The 23,273-nt window shown below is 40.8% G+C and overlaps 1 protein-coding gene across 1 annotated transcript in view; it reads left to right on the top strand.

Moving 5' to 3' along the window:
* The window catches only part of LOC142217570 (PDZ and LIM domain protein 5-like), a 37,318-nt gene that overhangs the window by 8,207 nt on the left and 5,838 nt on the right, over positions 1 to 23,273 (top strand). Inside the window, exons 4-5 of the mRNA XM_075285866.1 lie at positions 14,972 to 15,137; positions 21,698 to 21,878. Of these exons, the coding sequence (XP_075141967.1) occupies positions 14,972 to 15,137; positions 21,698 to 21,878 (347 nt within the window). The remainder of the gene's footprint in view (positions 1 to 14,971; positions 15,138 to 21,697; positions 21,879 to 23,273) is intronic.

Below are 23,273 nucleotides of genomic sequence, written 5' to 3' on the forward strand. Positions count from 1 at the left end.
GCGAGCAGTATTCAATCGAATACCTCCCTTTGTATAGTTATTTGTGTACTCTGTCGAATGCCACGCGGTAAAAATTCGATTCCCCTCCCACCTTCCCTGACGCTTTTTTTTACAACAATAACTATGCAGGGGAGGTATTCGATTTAATAGACTCGCTCATCTCTAATTATAACATAAAGGTCTCCTTTTGGAGTAACTCATGCACAAAAAAAAAAAAAACAATCAAAATTGGGTGTTTTTTTGTTGATTGGATTGGAATGTAATACAATCCACTCCATCCAAGTACATACAACCTGTTCAGACATTGGAAAGTAAAGAGGAATTTAAGCAGACATCTGCCTCGGATTTTTCTTTATTTTTTCACGGTGTAGATCATCATCATTCTGTTGCGGTTTTTCATCACTGATTAGTGTAACCAGTATGGAGTCTCAAGCCGCAACCTCAGAATCAGCTGCAGAATCTGTTTCATTAGGTGCAAAATCAGTGCCAGATTCCACCACGTAAACAAGGACTGATACTTTTAATAGTGACACTCCAAAGTGGCCCCACACAATATAATATGTTCCACAGTGTCCTCCACACAGTATTATATGCTCTACAGTGGCCCCCATGCAGCATTATATGCGCCGCAGTGACACCCTTAGCATAATCATGGCAGAGAACCACCTATTTAAAAAGGTAAAATATAATGCACGATGTTGTCATAGTATGGTAATAAGAAATGGTAATTTCACAGTACGTAGCTTAAACCCTGATCTTCCCTTATCCTATGGAATGGCACCTGAGCCTTCCCTTGGAACCAGGCATGACTGCAACCTATGGTTAATTGATATGTTAAAAACATGTATTTATAAATGTAAAATGTCCTAGCATCATGACCTACAGTGTTGGCCAAAAGTATTGGCACCCCTGCAATTCTGTCAGATAGTACTCATGTTCTTCCAGAAAATGATTGCAAGCACAAACTCTTTGGTATTAATATCTTCATTTATTTTGCTTGCAATAAAAAAAAACACAAAAGAGAATGAAAAAAAAGTTTTACACAAAACTCCAAAAATGGGCCGGATAAAAGTATTGGCACCCTCAGCCTAATACTTGGCAGCACAACCTTTAGACAAAATAACTGCGAACAACCGCTTCCGGGAACCATCAATGAGTTTCTTACAATGCTCTGCTGGAATTTTAGACCATTCTTCTTTGGCAAACTGTTCCAGGTCCCTGAGATGTGAAGGGGGCCTTCTCCAAACTGCCATCAAGAGATCTCTCCGCAGGTGTTCTATGGGATTCAGGTCTGGACTCATTGCTGGCCACTTTAGAAGTCTCCAGTGCTTTCTCTCAAACCATTTTCTAGTGCTTTTTGAAGTGTGTTTTGGGTCATTGATCTGCTGGAAGACCCATGACCTCTGAGGGAGACCCAGCTTTCTCACACTGGGCCCTACATTATGCTGCAAAATTTGTTGGTAGTCTTCAGACCTCATAATGCCATGCACACGGTCAAGCAGTCCAGTGCCAGAGGCAGCAAAGCAACCCCAAAACATCAGGGAACCTCCTCCATGTTTGACTGTAGAGACCGTGTTCTTTTCTTTGAAGGCCTCTTTGTTTTTTCCTTTAACCCCTTCCCGACATGCGCCGTAGTAGTACGGCGCTGCAGGGAAGGGCTTCCCGCAAACCGCCGTACTATTACTGCGGATGCATGGTGCGCACACAGAACCTGTGTGTGCACCATGCGCTGCGGGTGTCAGCCGTAATACACGGCTGACAATGCCCAGTAACACCCGCAGTCGGAAGCGGGTCCGATCGCGGGTGTTAACCCCTTAGATGCCGGCGGTCAACATGACCACCGGCACCTCTGGGGTTTCAACATGATATGTTGCCGATCGGCACCCCCCGCGCCGGTTTCGGGGGGTGCCGGTGTTCGTAGGGGGCAGCCCGGGGTCTGATCAGTGACCCCAGGTCTGCCCCATCACTTACCCCGTCCTCGCACCTGGTTGATCCTGCCGTAAATGAAGCTGTCAGCCTGTGCGTCCACACAGGCTGACAGCTTCCTGTACTCTGCAATACACGTGTAACACGTGTATTGCAGCGTATATCTACTGAAGCAGTGATCAGCCGATCACTGCTTCAATCCCCCATGGGGACAGGAAAAAAAAGTGAAAAAAAAAAAGTAAAAATAAAAAAGTTTAAATAAGTTTAAAATAAATTAGAAATAAAGCCTCAAAATCCCTTTTTCCCCATGTAAAATGTTTTATTATGTAAAATAAAGAAAAAGAGAAAAAAACATTACATATTTGGTATCGCCGCGTCCGTAATAACCTGAACAATAAAATTAAAACATTATTTAACCCGAACGGCGTAAAAAAAAAAAAACGTAGAAAACCGCACAAATTAATGATTATTCACCACCTTTCCCTTACAAAATGTTCAATAAAAAGTAATCAAATGGTTAGATGAAAACCAAAGTGGTACCAATAAAAAGAAGAGGTCTTCCCGCAAAAAATAAGCCCTCAACCAGCTCTGTCTCCTGAAAAATAAAAATGTTATGCCTTTCAGAAGATGGCGATGCAAAAATAGTAGATTTTTTTTCCCTAAATTGAATTTTATTCTGCACAAATAGCAACGCATTAAAAACTCATATAAATGAGGTATCCCCGTAACCGTACCGACCCACAGAATAAAGGTAACATGTTACTTATGCTGTACGCTGCACGGGAAAATAAATAAATGCTAAAAAGTAATGCCAGAATTGATGTTTCCTTTTACATCCCACCCAGAAAGAGTTAATAAAATGTAGTCAATAAGTTACAGGCCCCAAAATGGTGGCATTGAAAAGCACATCTAATACCGCAAACACCAAGCCCTCATATGGCCACATTGCCAGAAAATACAAATAAAAATCTACCTTGTACAATGTGAAGACAAAAACCCCAAAAGTCGCCAAATCATTAGGACATAAGTGGCTGCGACTAGAAGGAAATGTGTAAGCGGTGCGAGCGTTTTCAGGGGACTCCCCATATTTAGAGCTTATGAGAGAGAATACACCAGCGCTGACCCCCCAGAATGCCCCTCTTCCCCGTCCGTGTCATAGGAGCTAGTGGGAAAATAGAATGGGATTTGGTGTACCCAATTTACTCCGCTCAGCTTACACATTCACTTCGGGGTTACTAATGCTAACTACATCACTTGATAAATTCTTTGAGGGGTACGGTTTTCAAAATGGGGTCACTTTCTAGAGGTTTCCACTGTTTTGACACCTCAAGGGCTTTGTAAATGCGACATGGTTCCTGAAACTGATCTCAGCCAGATCTACCCTCTAAAAGCTCCTTGGCGTGCCTTCCCTCCTGCGTCTCACTGTGCGTCCATATATTAGTTTACACCCACAAGTGGGGTACTATGGTAGTCGGGAGAACTTGCCTAACAAATTGTGAGATGCGTTTTCTCCTTTAACCCCTTGTGAATGTGCAAATTCTAGGGCTAAACGAAAATATTAGTAAAATAAAATCAAATTTGAAAATTTCACCTCCATTTTGTATTAATTCCTGTTAAGCACTTATAGGATTAAATTACTAGGTATATGTTGTTTTGGCTTATTTAAGGGGTGCAGTTTTGAAAATGGGGTGATTTATGGGGGGCTTTAATACAAGGCTCTTTCAAAACCCCTTCATAACTGGATTAGTCCCTTTAAAAAATGGGTTTTGGAAATTTCTTGAAAATTTTGAATATTGTTGTTTCACTTGTAAATCTTCTAATGTCCGTAAAAAATAAAAGGGTGACTAAAGTTTGATGCCGACATAAAGCAGAGATCTGGGACATGAGATTTATGATATAATTTTGGTGGTCTGACTATCTGTATACAATGCACATCATTTCAAACTTTATAAAATGCATATTTTTCAAAATTTCCACCAAATTTCCTATTTTTTCATAATTAAACACAAAACATATCAACCAAAATTTACCACTAACATGAAGTACAATGTGTTACGAAAAAACAATCTCAAAATCACTTTGGTAAGTTAAAGCGTTCCAAAGTTATTGCCACATAAAGTGACACATGTCCGTTTTGAAAAATCGAGCTTGGTCAGGAAGTCAAAAAGTGCCATCGGCGGGAAGGGGTTAAACTCTATGTTGATGCCTTTTCCCAAAAAGTTCTACTTTTGTCTCATCTGACCAGAGAACATTCTTCCAAAACGTTTTTGGCTTTCTCAGGTAAGTTCTGGCAAACTCCACCCTGGCTTTTTTATGTCTCTGGGTAAGAAGTGGGGTCTTCCTGGGTATCCTACCATATAGTCCCTTTTCATTCAGACGCCGACGGATAGTACGGGTTGACACTGTTGTACCCTCGGACTGCAGGGCAGCTTGAACCTGTTTGAATGTTAGTCGAGGTTCTTTATCCACCATCCGAATAATCTTGCGTTGAAATCTCTTTTCAATTTTTCTTTTCTGTCCACATCTAGGGAGGTTAGCCACAGTGCCATGGGCTTTAAACTTCTTGATGACACTGCGCACGGTAGACACAGGAACATTCAGGTCTTTGGAGATGGACTTGTAGCCTTGAGATTGCTCATGCTTCCTCACAATTTTGCTTCTCAAGTCCTCAGACAGTTCTTTGGTCTTCTTTCTTTTCTCCATGCTCAATGTGGTACACACAAGGACACAAGACAGAGGTTGAGTCAACTTTAATCCATTTCAACTGGCTGCAAGTGTGATTTAGTTATTGCCACCACCTGTTAGTTGCCTCAGGTAAGTAAGAGGTGCTGTTAATTACACAAATTAGAGAAGAATCACATGCTTTTTCAAACCGTGCCAATACTTTTGTCCACCCCCTTTTTTATGTTTGGTGTGGAATTATATCCAATTTGGCTTTTTGACAATTCTTTTTGTGGTTTTCCATTGAAGACAAATTAAATGAAGATAATAATACCAAAGAATTTGTGATTGCAATCATTTTCTGGAAGAAAATGAGTATTATCTGACAGAATTGCAGGGGTGCCAATACTTTTGGCCAACACTGTACTTGCCTAAATGAATGGCTATCACATATCCACATGTTGGGCTATTTCCCTCAGATCCATAGACACTGAGTGGACCAGCAGTGCAAAAGTGCAAATTTTCTACTTCCACTCTGCTCAAATTCCTGAGAGTAACCATGAGTACTTAGGACCTCCACAGATCAACAGAATTGCTGTCCTATCAATGGGCACCTCTAGCACTCATACATTTATCACGTATCTTGTGGGACAACACCTTTAAGACCTTTTACAAGGTGTATTCAGTCCCAGCTAATGAAAGTAAAAATAAACCTAATTTCACATCTAGCTCCGTGAGTGGTTTTGCCTGAAAGAAACCTAGGAACATTTTCATCTTGGAAGCTAAGCATTACAGAACTTCCTTTGTTTTTTCTCAATTGACAGAAACATGAGTGTATACACTACAGTCTGGAATTATACTATTGGATTAGAAGTTTGTAGGTTTCTTTTAGATTTGCATGACCAGACTGAAATAAGAACTCTTGATCAGAAGACAATATTCTTGATACTGGTTAAGAGTGTGCCTGCCTGTGTCAGCGGATTGTATTACGGCGTTATTAAAGGGGTTATCCAGTTTCTAAGACTGATGGCCTATCCTTAGGATAAGCCATAAATATTAGATTTGACGGGGGTCAAACACCCAGTACCCTTACAGATCACCAATAACGAGACAGAGCGGCACACAGTATTGCTTACATAATGCAAACCGGGCTGCTCAGTTGCCATTCAAACTGTAGGGTTATGCTGAAATAGCTGAACTTTCCACTAAAGATTTCAATGGGACAGTGCTGCAGTACACTTGCCACTACAGTTTATACAGCAAATACAATACTGCAAGCCATAATGTCTCAGTACTACTGTTCTTCGGGGGTCCGACACCTAGGACCCCACTGCAGGATAGGCCATCAATGCTAAAAACCAAATAACCCTTTTAAGTCTTTAGTAACATCAATGGGTTTTCAGCTTGTAAAGGGTTTGGGCATGTTATATTCAGTAATTGCATAGTTTGTGTTAGTTGCAATTCTCATTGTCCTCAATGCTTTAGTACTAATAATATATGTACGTTAGCCCGAACTCACAGACTTATAGGGAGACAAGACGTCTATCATTGGCCTTCTAACCTCTCCTACTCGGTCTACACCTGCACTGCAAATCCAATTGTGAATGAGTATAGGGGAAACTGAAGGCTTTATCATGTGTAGGGGCAACGATAGTGTTCTTTCATTTAGGATGTTTTTTTTTTTTTGTTTTTTTTTTTGTTTTTTTACAGTGTCCCTTTTTTATGTAGACTCTTTGGTTTTGCAGCCCTGTACTACCAGACTGCCCCATGGACAATGGACACTGTTTATGGGGAAAAAAAAGTTGATCTTTTCTTCTAAACAAATACTTTATATTGTGAATGATCCCAGCACTGTAAGAAGGCCTAAATGAATGCAATGTGTAAGGTGTGTGACTGCTTTAGCAGCATTGTAAAAGGACAGATGACAACCATTCTGTGGATAGTGGATATAGGACCTGTGAAAATAATTAATAAAGAATATCTTCTTAAAATAAAAAGTATCAGCAGGTAATAACTGTCAACCAAAATTTAATTTGTCCAATAGCTATTCCTTCATTGGCTCATCTGAGTGTGCATGTGTTCTCTGTAGGCTGCTGCCGGTCTCCTCTGATGGTTACTGTTCTCCAGTGAAAACTAAGAATTGGACATGTTGAGGTTCAGTATGTCTGATCCCCCCCCCCCCCCCCCCCCGACATCTGCTTTTAGGGAGGTAGTCTGAACACCACTTTGCATGTCAACAATCTTCTGTGTTTGGCCAACTTTAGTACTGTAACCCTGTCATAGCAGCAATGTGTTTAAATGTGCTGAAACTACATGCTAGAAACCCATACAGATTGTGTAAGCTGCTTACAGCAGAAAGCGATCATATTTAGTAGGTGCTATAAAACAAAAAGCCCTCACAGTGAATATAGATGCTTAGGAGAGAGTTTATGTCCATGAAGGTTTATACATACTTCTGTGGTGTTAGAGGATCTGCTAGCTCTAACTGAACAGCAGGGCACATAAGGTTAATAAAGCGTGTGATATATTTACTGAAAATACACTATAAGGCTAAGGCCCCATCGGACGACCCACAGCTGTAAAGCGCTGCGGGAAAAAACGCGGTAGGAACGCATAGCGGTTCTTCCCGCAGTGCTTTAAACAGAAAATTTGCTGAATTTTCCTCCGTGAACTTTCTGTTACCATTATATCTATGGGGAAGCCGTCAGCGTTTCCGTAGATATAATTGACATGCTGCAATTTCCAAAACCATGCCGGTTTTGGAAATCGCAGCATGCCTGTGATGTGTTTTTTTATCGCAAAGTGGGCTTGGGAGTCGTAAGAATCCCATTAACTTTGCAGTTACTGTAAATGCTGCAATTATTTCCACACCGTTTCCGGCCCGTGAGGCCCTGGCCTAAGAATAGACAGTTTGCAGATTTATCTGGCATGGAACATGCACTAGTATATCCTTTACATTTTTATTTAGTACAGAGATATACTCTGCTTTAGTAACATTTAACTAAAGGCAGAGAAAATCATTTAGTGCAAAACTTATCTACAGTATGTGTCTTCATCAAAAACCAAACATAAAGATGGACATGATGTGCCTATAGCAGTGATGGCGTACCTTTTAGAGACCGAATGCCCAAACTGCAACCCAAAACCCACAAATTTATAACACAGTGCCAACATGGCAATTTAACCTTAATACTGTGCAGATCCACAAATATGGACCTGCGAAATAAAGTTGTGTGAATGGGGCTTTACAGAGCTTTCAATGACACAAAACTTTGTAATGAAAGGTGAAAGTTTGCATTTGTCCTAATTGTGAATAATTTAATGTTCTCTATTTACATCACACACGATCTGTTTTATAGTGACCGTGCAATGTTATTACAGCCTATAATAATATCACGTCTGCTATAAAACAAATACTGTGTGATAAAAAATAGTGAAAGGTCCACACACAGTACAATCTGCTCCACAGTGGCCTGCACACAGTACAATCTGCTCCACAGTGGCCCGCACACAGTACAATCTGCTGCAAATTGGCCCCCATGCAGTATAATCTGTTACACTCATAGGTGCCCACAGAGATGGCTCTGAGTGTCACCTCTGGTAGGTGTGCCATAGGTTTGCCACTACGGGCCTATAGACATTTACAGATATGTTTAATTCTATGTTTATAACAAGTATGTTTGTAGTTACTGCACTAGAAGTGCCCAGATTATTGTTATTTCGTCAATTTTTTTCCAAACATACTAGAAAGTAGTGTTTATCAGAAAATATTTGGGCTAGACTGGGTGATACACTCACTAACAAGCTAGAAAACTGTATGTGCTTGTTGACAGATCTTCTCTTCCATATCATTTAGGCTATTTTTCAGTCATAAAGAGAAGTGTAGGGGAAAAATGGCAAAAATTGTAACAAAAAAATGTATTTTAATTTTTGTTTTTACTAAATTGCATTTCATAATACATTATATTAAAGTAACATCTCGAATTGATGAAAAAAAAGCCTTTATAAAATGCTACAAAGAAAATGTAAAAAAACCCCCCCGCAAAATAAGGGTAGGTTTACAGTACCATCATTGTAGTCCTTGGCTCTCATCTGTTACAGAATGAGAGCAACACACCTAATCAGAGATAGAGTGACTGATTTAGGCAGAGCACCCTTTTGTAATGTTTGAAAAAAAAAAAAAAAAATTCCAAGCTGACACGAAGTACATACTAGCATTCTTTGGGTTTGCTTGGGTCCGGAGTTACTGCGGGCCCCATAGACTATAATGGAGTTCGCTGGATTTCCATCCAATATCGGCAAGCAGAGCATTTCTCTCTGCATATTTTAAGCAGAATGGGGGACGGAGTCCCCAAACTGTCACACAAAGCTAGTGCGACCACAGCATTTCCCAGAAGTTGCATTTACTAGAGAAACCCAGCATTACAAACCATCTGTTGAAATGAATGGCCGATCATTGATGGGCTGGGTCCACTAGTGGGAGCCACTCTACTGTCCCAGCACTAACAAAGGAGCCTCATCATGGGCATATGAAGCAAGGCATACAATAGTAGTTGATGGTTGGTAGCTAAGGTTGAGCCGATCTTGAGATTTCAGAATCGTTTTTAAAATCCGATTTCCGATAATTTTCCATTCGATCTTGATCCCATTTCTGATCCCAATGCAAGTCAATGGGATTTTTTTAAATAATCGGAGATCGGATTTTAAAAACGATCCTATTCACTACAAAGCGTGGAATCCAAAAATTGAACGCTTTAATTTTTAGACTCCATGCTGTGTAGTGATTAAAAAAATCCCCCTGCTCAGCACAGAAGCGCTGCCTATCCACGCTGCTGTCGCTCCTCTTCTTTCTACTGCACATGTCTGCAGAGCACCGTGTATGCCCCCGCCTCCCCGGTTAGTGTTACTGATGCTGGGAGTAGGCGGGGCCTTGTTGTCCCTTGGGAGAGTGTGGACGGGTACTGTACCCGCCCACTCTCTTCTAAGCCGCAAGCCCCGCCTCCTTCCTAGGTCTGTAACACTAACCTGGGAGCTAGGGGCGCGCATGGACCGAGAAGGGGCGAGAAGAGAACAGACTGGGAGCGCCAGCGGATCTGTGAAGGTAAGTGGACTTTTCTATCGACTCTTCTGCTTTGTCCTTGCTTTATCATATACTCAGCTTTGCTACATCTGAGATGTAGATCTCAGATGTAGCAGAGCTGATGAGTATACGTTAAAGCAGGGACGAAGAAGAAGAGTAGATAAAGACAAGTCAATGTACAGTAATGCGGATGTAGCACAGTCGAGGATACAGCACAGCAGAGAGGAAACAGAAGAGTAGATAACATCTACTCTTCTGTTTCTTCCCTGCTATACCGTAGGAATGAATGGACGCAGCCGGTGTGCAGGGGCTTAAGCGGCCCGACGCCGGCACAATCTGTGTGCTGGCGGCATCCATTCATTCCTAACATTGTTAGCTTTTCCCACTATGCTTGGCCAGTAGCAAAGCATTGTGGGAAATAACCTCCGACCTCGATCCTGCCTAAAAAGATCAGCATCGGAATTCCGATCGCGATCGTGAATTTTACTCGATCGCTGATCGTAATCTGATCTTTTCCGATCCCGATCGCTCAACCCTATTGGTAGCTTATAAATCTTCCATTCTTGCTGTAATGTAAAGTATGGTGTACAAATGCAAGAACATCTTGACTGTCTGGGTCCGATAATCAACTGTGTAACTTATCGATTAAAATTAAAAAAGAATCTGAAGATAAGCCAAGAACTCTGACTGTTGTTTCTCAGTCTGCCAGTCGTAGAACATATGCATTATTCAGTTTCACTATTTATTCTGACTTATTTTTTCAGTCCGTGACAACAAGCCACAGGAATGTATCTTGTCATAACTGATACAAACCTTGACTTCACCAAGCAAAGCCCATTGTGAAACAAGTGCTAGTGATCTGTAAATGTCAGCCATTCAACTAACATGCTTCCAGCCTGAAACTTAATGTCATACTGTAAGAGGGTGGGGTAGAAAATAATAGAAAGTTAAATATTAAATGGTAAAGAGAAACATGATCTTTGTTTGGAGAAGGTGCTATTAACTGATCTGTCAAGAAAAGTATGCACTATTGGAGTTCTGTTCATTTTGCAAGGGTTATGTACAGTAAACAATGCATCACCTGGTTTTACCTTTTTGTAGAACAAGCACATATTACCCTATTGCTGGTGTATGTATCGTAGATAGTTTTATACTGCAGTGAGGATCATTTAAAGAGGACCTTTCACCATATCTGGGCACAGGCAGTGTTATATACTGCCAGAAAGCTGACAGTGCGCTGAATTCAGTGCACTGTCGGCTTTCCCGATCTGTGCCCGGTGTGAAGAGCTTACGGCCCGGTACCGTAGCTCTTCTATGGTCAGAAGGGCGTTTCTGACCATTAGCCAGAGACGTCCTTCTGCCTCGCGGCGCCAATCGCGCTGTGCTGTGGAGCCGGGAGGAACGCCCCCCTCCCTCTGCTCACACAGCTTGTCCGTAGACGAGTATTATCAGGAGAGGGAGGGGGCATTCCTCCCCGCTCCACAGCACAGCGCGATTGGCGCCGCGAGGCAGAAGGACGTCTCTGGCTAATGGTCAGAAACGCCCTTCTGACTGTAAAGCGCTACGGTACCGGGACCGATAGCGCTTTACACCGGGCACGGATCGGGAAAGCCGACAGTGCGCTGAATTCAGCGCACTGTCAGCTTTCTGGCAGTATATAACACTGCCTGTGCCCAGATATGGTGAAAGGTCCTCTTTAAATGGTCACCTAACTCTTCAACAAAGTTTGCATCAATGAATCAATCACTCATACAGGTGAATAGAAATAACAGTCACTTCAAACAATAGGACTGAGGGACCTGCTCACAAGAGCTGACAATCGATGAGGTAGAGGGGCTGACACACGAGGTAGCAGGGACGGCATCAGAGGTAGTATTGCTTATACAATGGTCAGACAATGTTGTAATAGAGGTTACTGTCATTACACATATATAAAGCTGTATGTGCAGTGGGGTAGGGGGGGATATTCATCTTTTGATCGGCCTCCTTAGGCAGTGGGGGAGGTAACATGACAGTGGTAAAATGCAGTAATATTTTGTGCAGTAATACTTACGGGAGGCTGTATTCCCACATTTCCCATCTCTTCCCTTTGGACCACCATGACCACTTATTCAAACTGTGACTTGACTCTGTAAAGTTTACAACACAAACATCTTTGACTCATCACTTCTCCACAGCGGCTCCTGCAGCCTATATTATGCCCCACAGTGGCATAATAGACTGTGGGGCAGAATAGGTTGTAGGGGGGTCACTGTGGGCATAATAGAGGTTACAGGGGCCACAGTGGACCCTGCAACCTCTATTATGCCCCACAGTGGCCCACCTATGAACTATTATTATAGTTAGGGGTCTTTTCAGACCCCCAATTATAATAATAAGAGAGAGAGGAACATAATAAACAGTTTTACTCACCTCTGCGAGATCCGATGTTAATCCTAGCAGGCTTCGGGCCTGTGCTAGCAGTGCCATACAGGCACGAAACCTGTGCTAGTAGTAACCGCCTGTTACTGCTAGCGAAGGCCAAGGTCTGTATGGTACTGCTAGAGCAGGCCAAGGTCTGTATGGTACTGCTGGCGCAGGCCAAGGTCTGTATGGTACTGCTGGCGCAGGCCAAGGTCTGTATGGTACTGCTGGCGCAGGCCAAGGTCTGTATGGTACTGCTAGCGCAGGCTTCAGGTCTGTATGGTACTGCTAGCGCAGGCTTCAGGTCTGTATGGTAATGACCCAGACCATGTGACGTCTGGGACATTACCATATAGACCTGAAGCCTGCTAGGATTAACATCAGATCCCGGAGAGGTGAGTAAAACTGTTTATTATGTTCCCTCACCTCCCCTGGGATTCCGATTATTATACCCAGGGAGGTAGGTAAATAGGCCGCTACCTGCTGGGGATACTTCAGCAGGTAGCGGCCTATTATAAAAAAAAAAGTATTTAACGCTGCCTCTTCACTCCCCCCCGGCAATAAGACGTCTGCGTATCACGCAGTAGGCATGATGACGCCACCTGCGCTGAGATGCAGAGGTTTAAACCAGCGCAGGAGAGGGCCGCTCGTGTTGTTTTCAGAGCGATCCTCTGCGCGCTAGTTTAGAAAGGAAAAAAATCTGATTGCCGTGGCTGCCATCCCCTCCAGAGTGCCGCCTGAGGCCGCCGCCTCACTTCATTAGAGGTGCGGCCCTGTGTATGTGCTATCACGAGTTGTCCTTTAACGTGCAGATGTTGCCTGAACATATAAAGTTAATCTCAAACGGCATCATATTGTATGGAGAAATGTGGGAGTGTGAACAGAGGAGGGTTTGTTTTAGGTTCTAATTACAGATGGGTTTACATTAGGAATATATATATGACTTAAAATTATTAATATCGGTATGCCAGGCTTTCCTCCCATGCTACATGTGCTATATTCAACACGGCATACATAAAATTGTGATGCAAGTTTAATACAATGCAAGGTTTATCAAGCAGAACATGACAAAATCGTAAAATTGAGTGACACTATGGCTACTGCCATCACTTTTCCACCATGGTATCCATAATTTTCCCAGAAAAAAAAATAATTCAGTTGTCAACTCTATTTCAGAATTAAGAGCTGCAACGTTTCCTTAGCCTTTGAAGAATAGTTGACTGTAAACAATGGTACAAGTGATGCAATAAAACTATCCCCAGCATGTATAAATACACTATACACACACCTGCATAGTTGAGATTCCAAAATGGCACAGGTGCTTGCTATGATGGGCTCCTTGTTCTCGATAGAGAATAGACTTTTTATAAATGCTTCACATACGTCATTGCAAACATCTCCTGGAATTAAATAGTGTTTTTTTTTTAATTATTTATTTTACCTTTTTGTCCAGTAGAAAATTTTTTTCGTTTATCACAGATTGTCCCAGTAGGATTAGGAGCACTTACTCCCAATTCTTCAGCAATTTGCCAAGATTGGAATAACCCTTTGACACAATACAGTTGTCTCTTAGGAAAGTGTTAAGCTTGTGTATTGTACCTCTGTCACCATGCTAAGATGTAATGGATAAGGGTTTCAAAAAATGTGAATTAAATGCACAGTTTTGCCATTTTTCCTTCCGGCTCATATCCTCATTGATGGTTATTTGTTTGAGGCCATTATACTATAATGGGCCAGTGTATTAGCATAAAAAAATGCTAACAAACAAACATGGAGCCAAAGGGTGAGTTCACATGGAAGGATTCACCCACAAAAAAAATTGCCTCCCATTTATTTCAGTGAGAGGCAGACGCTCCTTTTTCATTTAAAAAAAATAAAATAAAAAAATCAGCTAGTGGATTTTGCATTAGTGGTCCAGCCGTACAACCTGCCTTTATTTGTATAAGAGTTCAATTTTATTTTATTTTTTCCCTCCGTGTCTACAGAAGTGACATAAGTAACAAAAGTATGCACTTTATCTCTATAATGTGCTCTGCAATACAGCGGTTGCAGCTAAATATGCTTAGATGAGATGGCAGACTCTCTTTAATGTTAGCCGAGTGGTTACATGTCATCTGATACTGCAGACTGCTGGCCATCAGGAATTGTGAAACATATATAAAGATAAGGAGATGCAGCGCAGTCATAGTCAGTAATTTCCTATCAAGGGCCTAAATGTAAATGCAAATACTATACATAATTTAGTGTTAGGGAATTGGGTAAACGTTTTTCCATACAGAAATAACCACAGTTATTTACGCATTAAAGGAAGGACTGTCCCTCTGTAACCAGCAGTGCTGAATATTTCATTTAACCATTTTTACCTTTCTAGACCAGTGCCACTGTTTTCTAGATGTCCATTTTATACTGAATATGCAAAAGAGCACTTTGGAGCAACACGGCATCACTGTTGCTCTCATCTCTCTGAAGAATTACACCTTTTAGCACCCAATCCATCGTTCCTTCCCTTCCTCCTTGCTATGATGGACAGGACCAGGCAGTACTGACATAATCTTGCCTGGCCCTGGGTTTTTGCACATAGAGTAAGTCACAGCATTGAGCCCGTTCCTCCTCATCTACTATAAGGCATAACTCTTTAGTGAGGCGAAAGCAATAGTAACTCCCTTGTTGCTCCAAAGTGCTCATTCTGCATAAAATTTATATCTGCGCAAAAGAGGGACCGACCTGAAATATAAAAAAAAATAATTTACTCTGGCAAGTGTAAGCTAGGTAACGGTGCTGCAGGCTTCATAGCGATAATTCTACTGACAGACTTCCTTTTCGCATGCAGTAATATTACAGTAAAATTGTTCTATAAATATGCGTAGTATTTTTGTAAGTTTATTTTTGTTTATTTTTCAGGTCCCTCAACTGGAAGGGTTACAAATCCACCATCAAAGCCAGCAGCCAATAACAAGCCATTTGTGCCACCTCCTGTGGATGATCAAGACACACTTTTTCAAAGGGCAGAGCACATCCCTGCTGGAACACGCACCCCAATGTGTGCCATCTGTAACCTAGTCATTAGGTAATCAAAATACGCATTTCTGGAACATGCTCAACTTTGTTCACGTTCATAAAAAAATTTATTGCAAAAATTACTATTTTACACTATTTAATGAATTCTTCATACTTTTGATTATGTTCCTGCTTCATTGTTTAAAGGGGTTGTCCATCTTTTTATTGATGATCTGTTTTCAGGATTACCAGATTGCAGGAGTTTTTAGCCCACTCCATATAGTCCAATGGAATGGGGTTAAAGCTCATTGTAAATTTATAGGCAATGAAAGCTATTTTCCCTACCAAAATAAAAAAAGTTTGTATAAAAGGGTTGGATGTTATTAAGAGTTGCGCAAATTTGTATATATTAGCTTTCCTTTGGAAAGGTCATCAATAAGAATTCAGTGGTGGTCTGACCCAGGAACCCTGGCTGATCAGCTATTTGATGGGCCCATGGCGCTTGTATGAGCGCTGTGACCTCCTTGTCTGTTCCAAAGCAGCCATCCAACAGCCTCATCCTAATTGTATTTGACGCTTTAAAGGGATATTTCCATGTTAACCCCTAACAGTCACCTTAAAAATTGGAAAAACCCTTCTGAAAATGTCACTTTTTTCCCTTGCAGATTTTGAATTAATGGCTCAAATAAATATTACCGGCACATAACGCCCTTGCCTTATATACGTTTTAAGACTTTAGCCATTTAATGCATTTTAGCCTTTATCCAGCTTATTTTTTTTATTAACAAAAGGGGAAAAGTCTATCTTTTTTTTTTTTTTTTGTAAAATTACTTGAATGCAGGGAACTGCATTGACCTCAGTATAGAAGGGATTAAATGGCAAGTATGTTTCTGATTGATAATGGGGGGGTTGATATAATGAACAAACAAGGTCTTGGTCTTAATTTAATGCCAACATTCCTGTTTAAAGTGACCAGTGTTTCCTGCTCGGGGCCATCTGTAATGTACTTTGCTCAAGCCTCATGTAGGGTTCATCCAAAATGGGGTTAATGGGGTATTCCTATCTCAAAGTTCCTGTCTAAACTGCTAGTTTTAATAGATTGTAATACATTGCTTTAGAAATGCTGCCAAGAGTTCTATTGGGAGGTTTTTTTTTTTGGAGGCTGATTTTGAGGCGGATTCAGCGTCAAAATCCTAAGCAAAAATTTTTGTGTGAACTGACCCTTAGGCTAAGGCCCCACGAGCCGTAATCTCAGCGTTAAACGCGCCGGAAAGAACCGTGGCATGAACACACTGCGGTTCTTTCTGCAGCGCTTTTAAGAGAAAGTTCGCAGAGTTTTCCTCTGTGGACTTTCTCTTAACATTATATCTACGGGAAAGCCGCCGGTGTTTCCAGCGTGTCCGCACTGCGATTTCTTCTGCAAAGTGGGCATGGGATTCGCATGAATCCCATCCCCTTTGCTTGCACTGTAAAACGCAGCGATTTTTCCCGTATCGTCTTCACTGCGAGCAAATCGCGGCGATTACGTCCCGTTGGGCCTTTTTGACTGTTGCAGAAATGCAGTGGAAGAAAACATTACGTTTTACAACACCCGCAAAGTGAATGTGATTCTAATGATTCTGAGGCTAATCTCATCCATACATTGCAGGGTGGGGGGGGGGAAACCAGCGCAAAAAATCTGCTTGAAAAATGTATGCGTTTTTGAAATTGTTAATATTATCTGCAGAATGGTGAGCATTTTCCGTATATATTGTATAGTAGGGAAAAAAAGCAGCTATGACGTCCCTGTTCCTTTTCGTTGATTGCACCTCAGTGGGTACTTCAACAATAACAACCCCTCAACCACCCCCTTCCTCACCCCCGGCCGACTAAAAAATAATAATAATAATAATAATAATAATTTGGGTGTCCATTTTTTTCCCTGAACAATCCCTTTTAAGGTCAAAACTGTATGTGTGAGGAAGGGGTTAAAGGTTTAATGCAGCATTTCTCTACAAGAAAGTGAACTAGATACTAAGTAGCATATTCTCCTATCCTTATGTACTATATTTGACTTGCATGCTAACAATTAAGATTAACTTCTGTGCAGCCTTCTACTTGGTAAATGTGCTATTAGATTGCCTCATATCATATTTTACATGGCTGCAGCTGGCTGCTTTATGCAATTACAGTTCATGCCCTCGCTGGCTGGAATACCTTGAAGTATAGCGGGCAGTTGTATCAAGTGACCATTCAGAACACCTGTTTTGAAGCCAAAATACATCCAGGACATGGATGCCTTACCCAACAGAATACCCAGCCAGACATGATAACAATCCTTTGTTTGTTAGCACAGTTAATTATTCATTTTAGACTTTTTGATGTATTAAATATTTAAATGTGTCTCCAGATTGTTTACAAGGAGCCTTCAGTGAAATAGTACAGTATAGTTTAGGGGTTTAACTACTCCGTAATGTGCTCTACATGCTACACTTATTTACCAAGTCATAAGTAAGAATGCAGCTTCTTTGTGAAGTATTTGGCATGACCATGGCCATTTACATAGACTGAAAGAAGAGACTTGTCCATCATGTTCACCCTTTCTCAGACCAAGCTATTTGAATTCCAAGGAGAGCACAGCAGAACCTCATGTGAGATTGGGGCCATACATATCAATTTTTAACTATTTTAGCTGGCGATCATTTAGAAATGATATTCAGTCATTTGCAATGACCAGTGACAGACTCCTGATGGCGAAGAACATGGTCTGCCATGTGTAAGTGTATGGCATGGCCGGCCGAATGCAGTCAATCATTTGTCACCTTTGGCATGCCTGGTATATTGGTACATTTGACATTTTTACAAACTGTCTTACCTTACGTGGGAATGGCTGGCTTCAGACCACTCCAATGGATTCGGAAAACTCTATCGCATGGCTTAAGATAAATACCTACTCTCTCTAAATATCTGCTATTACTAACCATTTTGGTAAACTACCGTACTCTACAAGATGAATAGCTGTTACTGTGGAGAACCCCTCCCTGATGTGACAGAAATGCCTTAAGTCCATGAGCAGATGACGAAATTCTTTGTTCATGCTCCAGTTTTATTAATCCTGTTTGTATCCATATGTGTGTGTGTGTGTGTGTATGTATGAGTGTGTGTATGTGTGTATGTGTGTATATATATATATATATATATATATATATATATATATATATATATATATCCTATTAATATTATAAATGTGAAAGTTTGTGAGTTTGTGTGTTTGGATGTTTGCATGTTCGGATGTTTGTTCCTCAATCACGGAAAAACCGCTCCACCGATTTGGCTGAAATTTTCCACAAACATAGTTAATACACCCGATTAAATAATAGGCTACTTTTTGTCACAATAGCGCACATACGTTTGTGCCAGGACCCTCACAAAACCCAAACTCACACCACCATCTCTGCAATCTCACACACTTTGGACCATAGCAAGCCACAAAATTCATATTGCCCTCTGCAGCCTCGCCCCTAACCCCACACAATCACATATACATATACTTTACCACTTTGCCCCTCACCTTAACGATACTCCAGGAGGCTCTCTTTAACGCTCCGGAGCAGCCATGTTTGCCAACCCCCACCGCTCTGACAATCCGCGACACCGCCCACCCATGTCAATACCCCTAGGCGGTCTAATAAATGCAAAAAAAAAAAGTTTAAAAAAAGTAAAAAAAAATATAAAAAAATAAATAAAAAGGATTAAAAATTCAAATCACCTCCCTTTCCCTAGAACACATATAAAAGTAGTTAAATACTGTGAAACACATACATGTTAGGTATCCCGACGTCCGAAATCGCCCGCTCTACAAAGCTATACAAATATTTTTCCTGTTCGGTAAACGCCGTAGCGGGAAAAATGGTCAAAAGTGCCAAACCTCCATTTTTTCACTGTTTTGATTCTGATAAAAATTTGAATAAAAAGTGATCAAAGCAATAACATTTCCCAAAAATGGTAGAACTACAAAGTACACCCGGTCCTGCAAAAAAAGACGCCCTATACATCCCCGTACACGCACGTATAAAAAGTTACGGCTGTCGGAATATGGTGACTTTTCAAAAAAAAATTTTTTAACACAGTTTTGGATTTTTTTGAAGGGGTCAAAATGTAAATAAAACCATATAAATTTGGTATCCCCGGCATCGTAACGAAACACAGAATACAGGGGACATGTCATTTTGGTTGCACAGTGAACGCCGTAAAACCAAAGCCCGTAAGAAAGTCGCAGAAATGCATTTTTTCTTGAAATCCACCCCATTCTGAATTTTTTCCCTGCTTCCCAGTACATTATATAGAATAATTAATGGTGGCATCATGAAGAAAAATTTGTCCCAGGAAAAATTAAGTCCTCATATGGCTCTGGGAGCGGAGAAATAAAAATGTTATGGGGTTTAGAAGGAGGGGAGTCAAAAAAGAAAATCAAAAAATGCCATCGGCGGGAAAGGGTTAACTTCAAATACTTCTGTCCCAAAGTCACTATGTAAAGTTTCTCACAACACCGTATATATAGCAGCTCAAATACAAATTAACTTCAACACAAAAGTCTCACGTATTCTCTGAATTACAGCAAAAACAAGATACAAACTTACATTACAGATCCCATACCTTATACACACTACGAAAACCTTACCCGCGCCTGTATATACCCACTGCTACAATCACCGCAGACGAAGTCGCGGGTACCAGCTAGTATATATATATATATATATATATATATATATATATATATATATATATATATATATATATAATCAGCATCTCCTCAAAGGCATATTTTGTTTTGTTTTTTCTACCTTAACCTAGTTAAAATGCAACCTTTTTGCTATTTTGTGTAGTTAATTTTTATTTAGCACCTTGAACTCTATACACAGACTTTAGAATATGTGATCTCTCCATATAATGTGTGCAAGGTGACAAAACATCGCACTCTATTGAAATATTCATGTCTCAGCATTTTAATACCAGGGCTGAAGTTTGTCATGCTTTATAAAATGGTAGAGCTGGGTGATGCAGAGCATGACTCTGAATATTCTGATTTTTACATAATCCCTTATTCACCTGGAGTTGAACCTGCTGCTCTGACCAGAGAATGTCAGCATTGTAATCTTTAGAGAGCCATCATTGTGCTGGGATTCTGTTGCTGGAACTTTTTTTTTTTTCTTTTGTATCCTACTTTGACTCTGATATTCCTTCCGTAGCGTTTCCACGCTCTCCAGGTTCCATTTTGTATGTAGTGATGCCTGTCTTTTTAATACAGATGGAAATTCAATCCTGTCTGAAACAGGAAAACTTGTCTTCTTTAGTGTCACTCCTTTGTTAATGATTCAGGTAAATTAGGCTGCGCTGACACTGAGAGAAGAGAGCACTTTGTTGGACATAAGGACTGCTATTGTTTCTTCTGTACATAGCTGCAGGACGCTAATGTATAAAGGTGCTTGTACAAAGGATGGAGGATATCAAGTTAGGTCACCGTTTTCATTGCCCTCTCCGACCAAGGGGATTTCCATTCTGAGAAATACTGTTTAATAACAAGTCTAATCATTTGTATCAATTGAACTTTGGAGGGTAGTTTTTAAGGTTCTGACCCTCGAGGATCCTATCCTTGTACTGAAACTCAGGCTCTTTCAGATAGGCCTGATCAGTGTGAGTTCCAGGTATTGGGCCCCTATCGATCGCATATTCTTTTTATAGGTATACTCTTAGAGGATCTCATGAACCCTTCAGACTGAAGAAAGTGTTGTAGGACTCCAAAGGCATTTGTAGGCATTCGGGTGAATACTGCTTACCATGGACTGAGGAACTAAGCCATCTATTACACAGGCAGTTTGCGGCTATATTGAACCAACATGTCACACTTAGGCAGCCTACTTTAAGAAATGTTCTATTTTATTCATATCTACCACATGCACAAAAAAATCACAGAGCGAGCTACATTATGTGTCCAGCATTATGCAATGGTTCAGGGGCTCCACTGTGGAGCGGTACACTCACAATTGCTGCTTTTAGATTGTGTTTATACCGATACAATTCACAAAGGGTGTTCTTTCATGGAATTGTGGATTGACACCCCAAACCACTGCACATCACAGTATGGAATTTGGTGTGCACTTCTCAAAAAGTGTCACATGAGAACCTAGCCATACGCCTCAATTGTGTCGAGACTCCACTAAAAATCAACAGAGAGAAAGTCCTGCACGGAGGACTTTTCTCTCCCCGATTTCAGTACAAAAACTGTAGAAACCCGCAGACCCCATTATATTCTATGGCATCAACAGTTGTTTGCAAATAACTACTGTTTTAGTGGATGGGCTCTCCATCATTCAGGTCCACAAACCATTGAGAACTTGCCGCAAGTGTGAACCTAGCCTAACCGTGCTACCAAACATTTGTGTTTATAAGAGAAAAGTCTAATTTTCATATATTATAAAATATCTAAAATCAATCAAATAATACCTATGCCTTTTTTTTTTCCTCCCCCCCAGGATTCATGTATGTGTAACTAGCAGATGTCTGGGTCTATAAAATTGACTGTAGAAATACCTGTACATTTTTATTTTTGTATTTTAATCTGTGATTTTCTTTGTACCTATGTTCCACCAGAGGTCCGTTTTTGTTAGCTTTGGGGAAATCCTGGCATCCAGAAGAATTCAATTGCGCTCACTGCAAGAAGAGCATGGCTGAGATGGGATTTGTTCAAGAGAAGGGTTCACTGTATTGTGAAATTTGCTATGAGAAGTTTTTTGCCCCAGATTGTGCCCGATGTCAGAGAAAGATTCTTGGTGTAAGTAGCTGGTCTTATCTGGTGAAAACTTACAGACTAATTTTTATTTTGTTTTTATATCATTTATGATCTTTCACAAAGTTAGTTCTGTGGTGACATATGAAGATACATAATCTAAAAGCCTTACAATCCCTTGAAATGTGAAGAATAAATTAGAATTGCTTTGTGCTAATTTCATTTGGCAACATGGATGGAATTTATGAAAAACTGCGCTCCAGAATTCAGGTGTTTGGGGTATTTTTTTCTTTGCTTTTTTTTTAAATTATAAATAAAGGGATTTGTATATTTTTGAGCTTATTTAACCACACACATTTTTCTAAAATTTGGTGCAGTGTGTCAACTGTCAATTATTGAAGTTTCACTCCAGAAAAGGGATGGCATGGAACGGGGAGTAACTGCTTGAGACAGAAGTGTTACATTTGACATAAACTACATAGACGCAGATTCTATCAAAATTAACTCTAAAAAAGTTATGGAATTATAACTAGATTCTAGTGTATATGACATGTCCCGGTCCTTCTGCTCAATGGATCTCTTCCGAGGGGGTACTGCTGAGACCAGTCAGTGGCTTCAGGGATTCCACTGAGGCCAATCAGCGAAGGGCATGCAGTGTCAATACCTGTCACTTCACAGGTCTCTTCCTGAGGCTTCTGTCAGGTGACCACTGAGGCGAATTAGCAGCTTCAGTGGAACTCGGGAAGAGACCTGGGAGAAGCCACTGGAGTAGAAGAAGCGGGGTGCATCGGAAGGACACCGGATCATCTGGGGCAGGTGAGTATGCATTTTTTTAAAAAAAATTTCCCTGCCCTCAGCTGATTGAAAAGTTAAAGGGGTTCTCTAATTTTGCCTGGACCACCCCCTTTAAGTTTAGTCACTAATATCAGATCTGTTGGGGTCTGAAACCCTCCATTTTCCATCAATTAGCTGTTCTCAGAAGCTGGTACACATAGAATAGAGGAGAAAACTGATAGCTCTGTTCTTTGTATGGTGACAGAACTGAGTTACTGCAGTTTAGATCTCATTGAAGTGAAGTGGAACTGATCTGCAATACCTGATCCGGCCAGTATATAGAGAACAGCGCTGTTGGATTTCTCCTCCATTCTCTGAATACCAACTGCTGAGAACAGCAGATGTCTGTTGTTAAACCACCATCTTTCTGTTATTGATGGCTTCTTTTTAGGATAGGTTATTAATATTTTGTCTGGAAATCCCCTTTAAATCTGGCACATTTTCACTTTACCCATTTATGTTTGCACTGCCTAACTATTCGTTAGTGTGGACCTATATGTCGAAATGGACTCTGGCAAATGAACAGCTTCTTTTCTGCCACAGGCCTGTAGATACATCCCTGAATATAATTAGATTTTTATTAGCTTTATCTATGATATCTTCCGT

The sequence above is a fragment of the Leptodactylus fuscus genome, chromosome 1, assembly GCF_031893055.1.
Source record: "Leptodactylus fuscus isolate aLepFus1 chromosome 1, aLepFus1.hap2, whole genome shotgun sequence".
NCBI lineage: Eukaryota > Metazoa > Chordata > Amphibia > Anura > Leptodactylidae > Leptodactylus > Leptodactylus fuscus.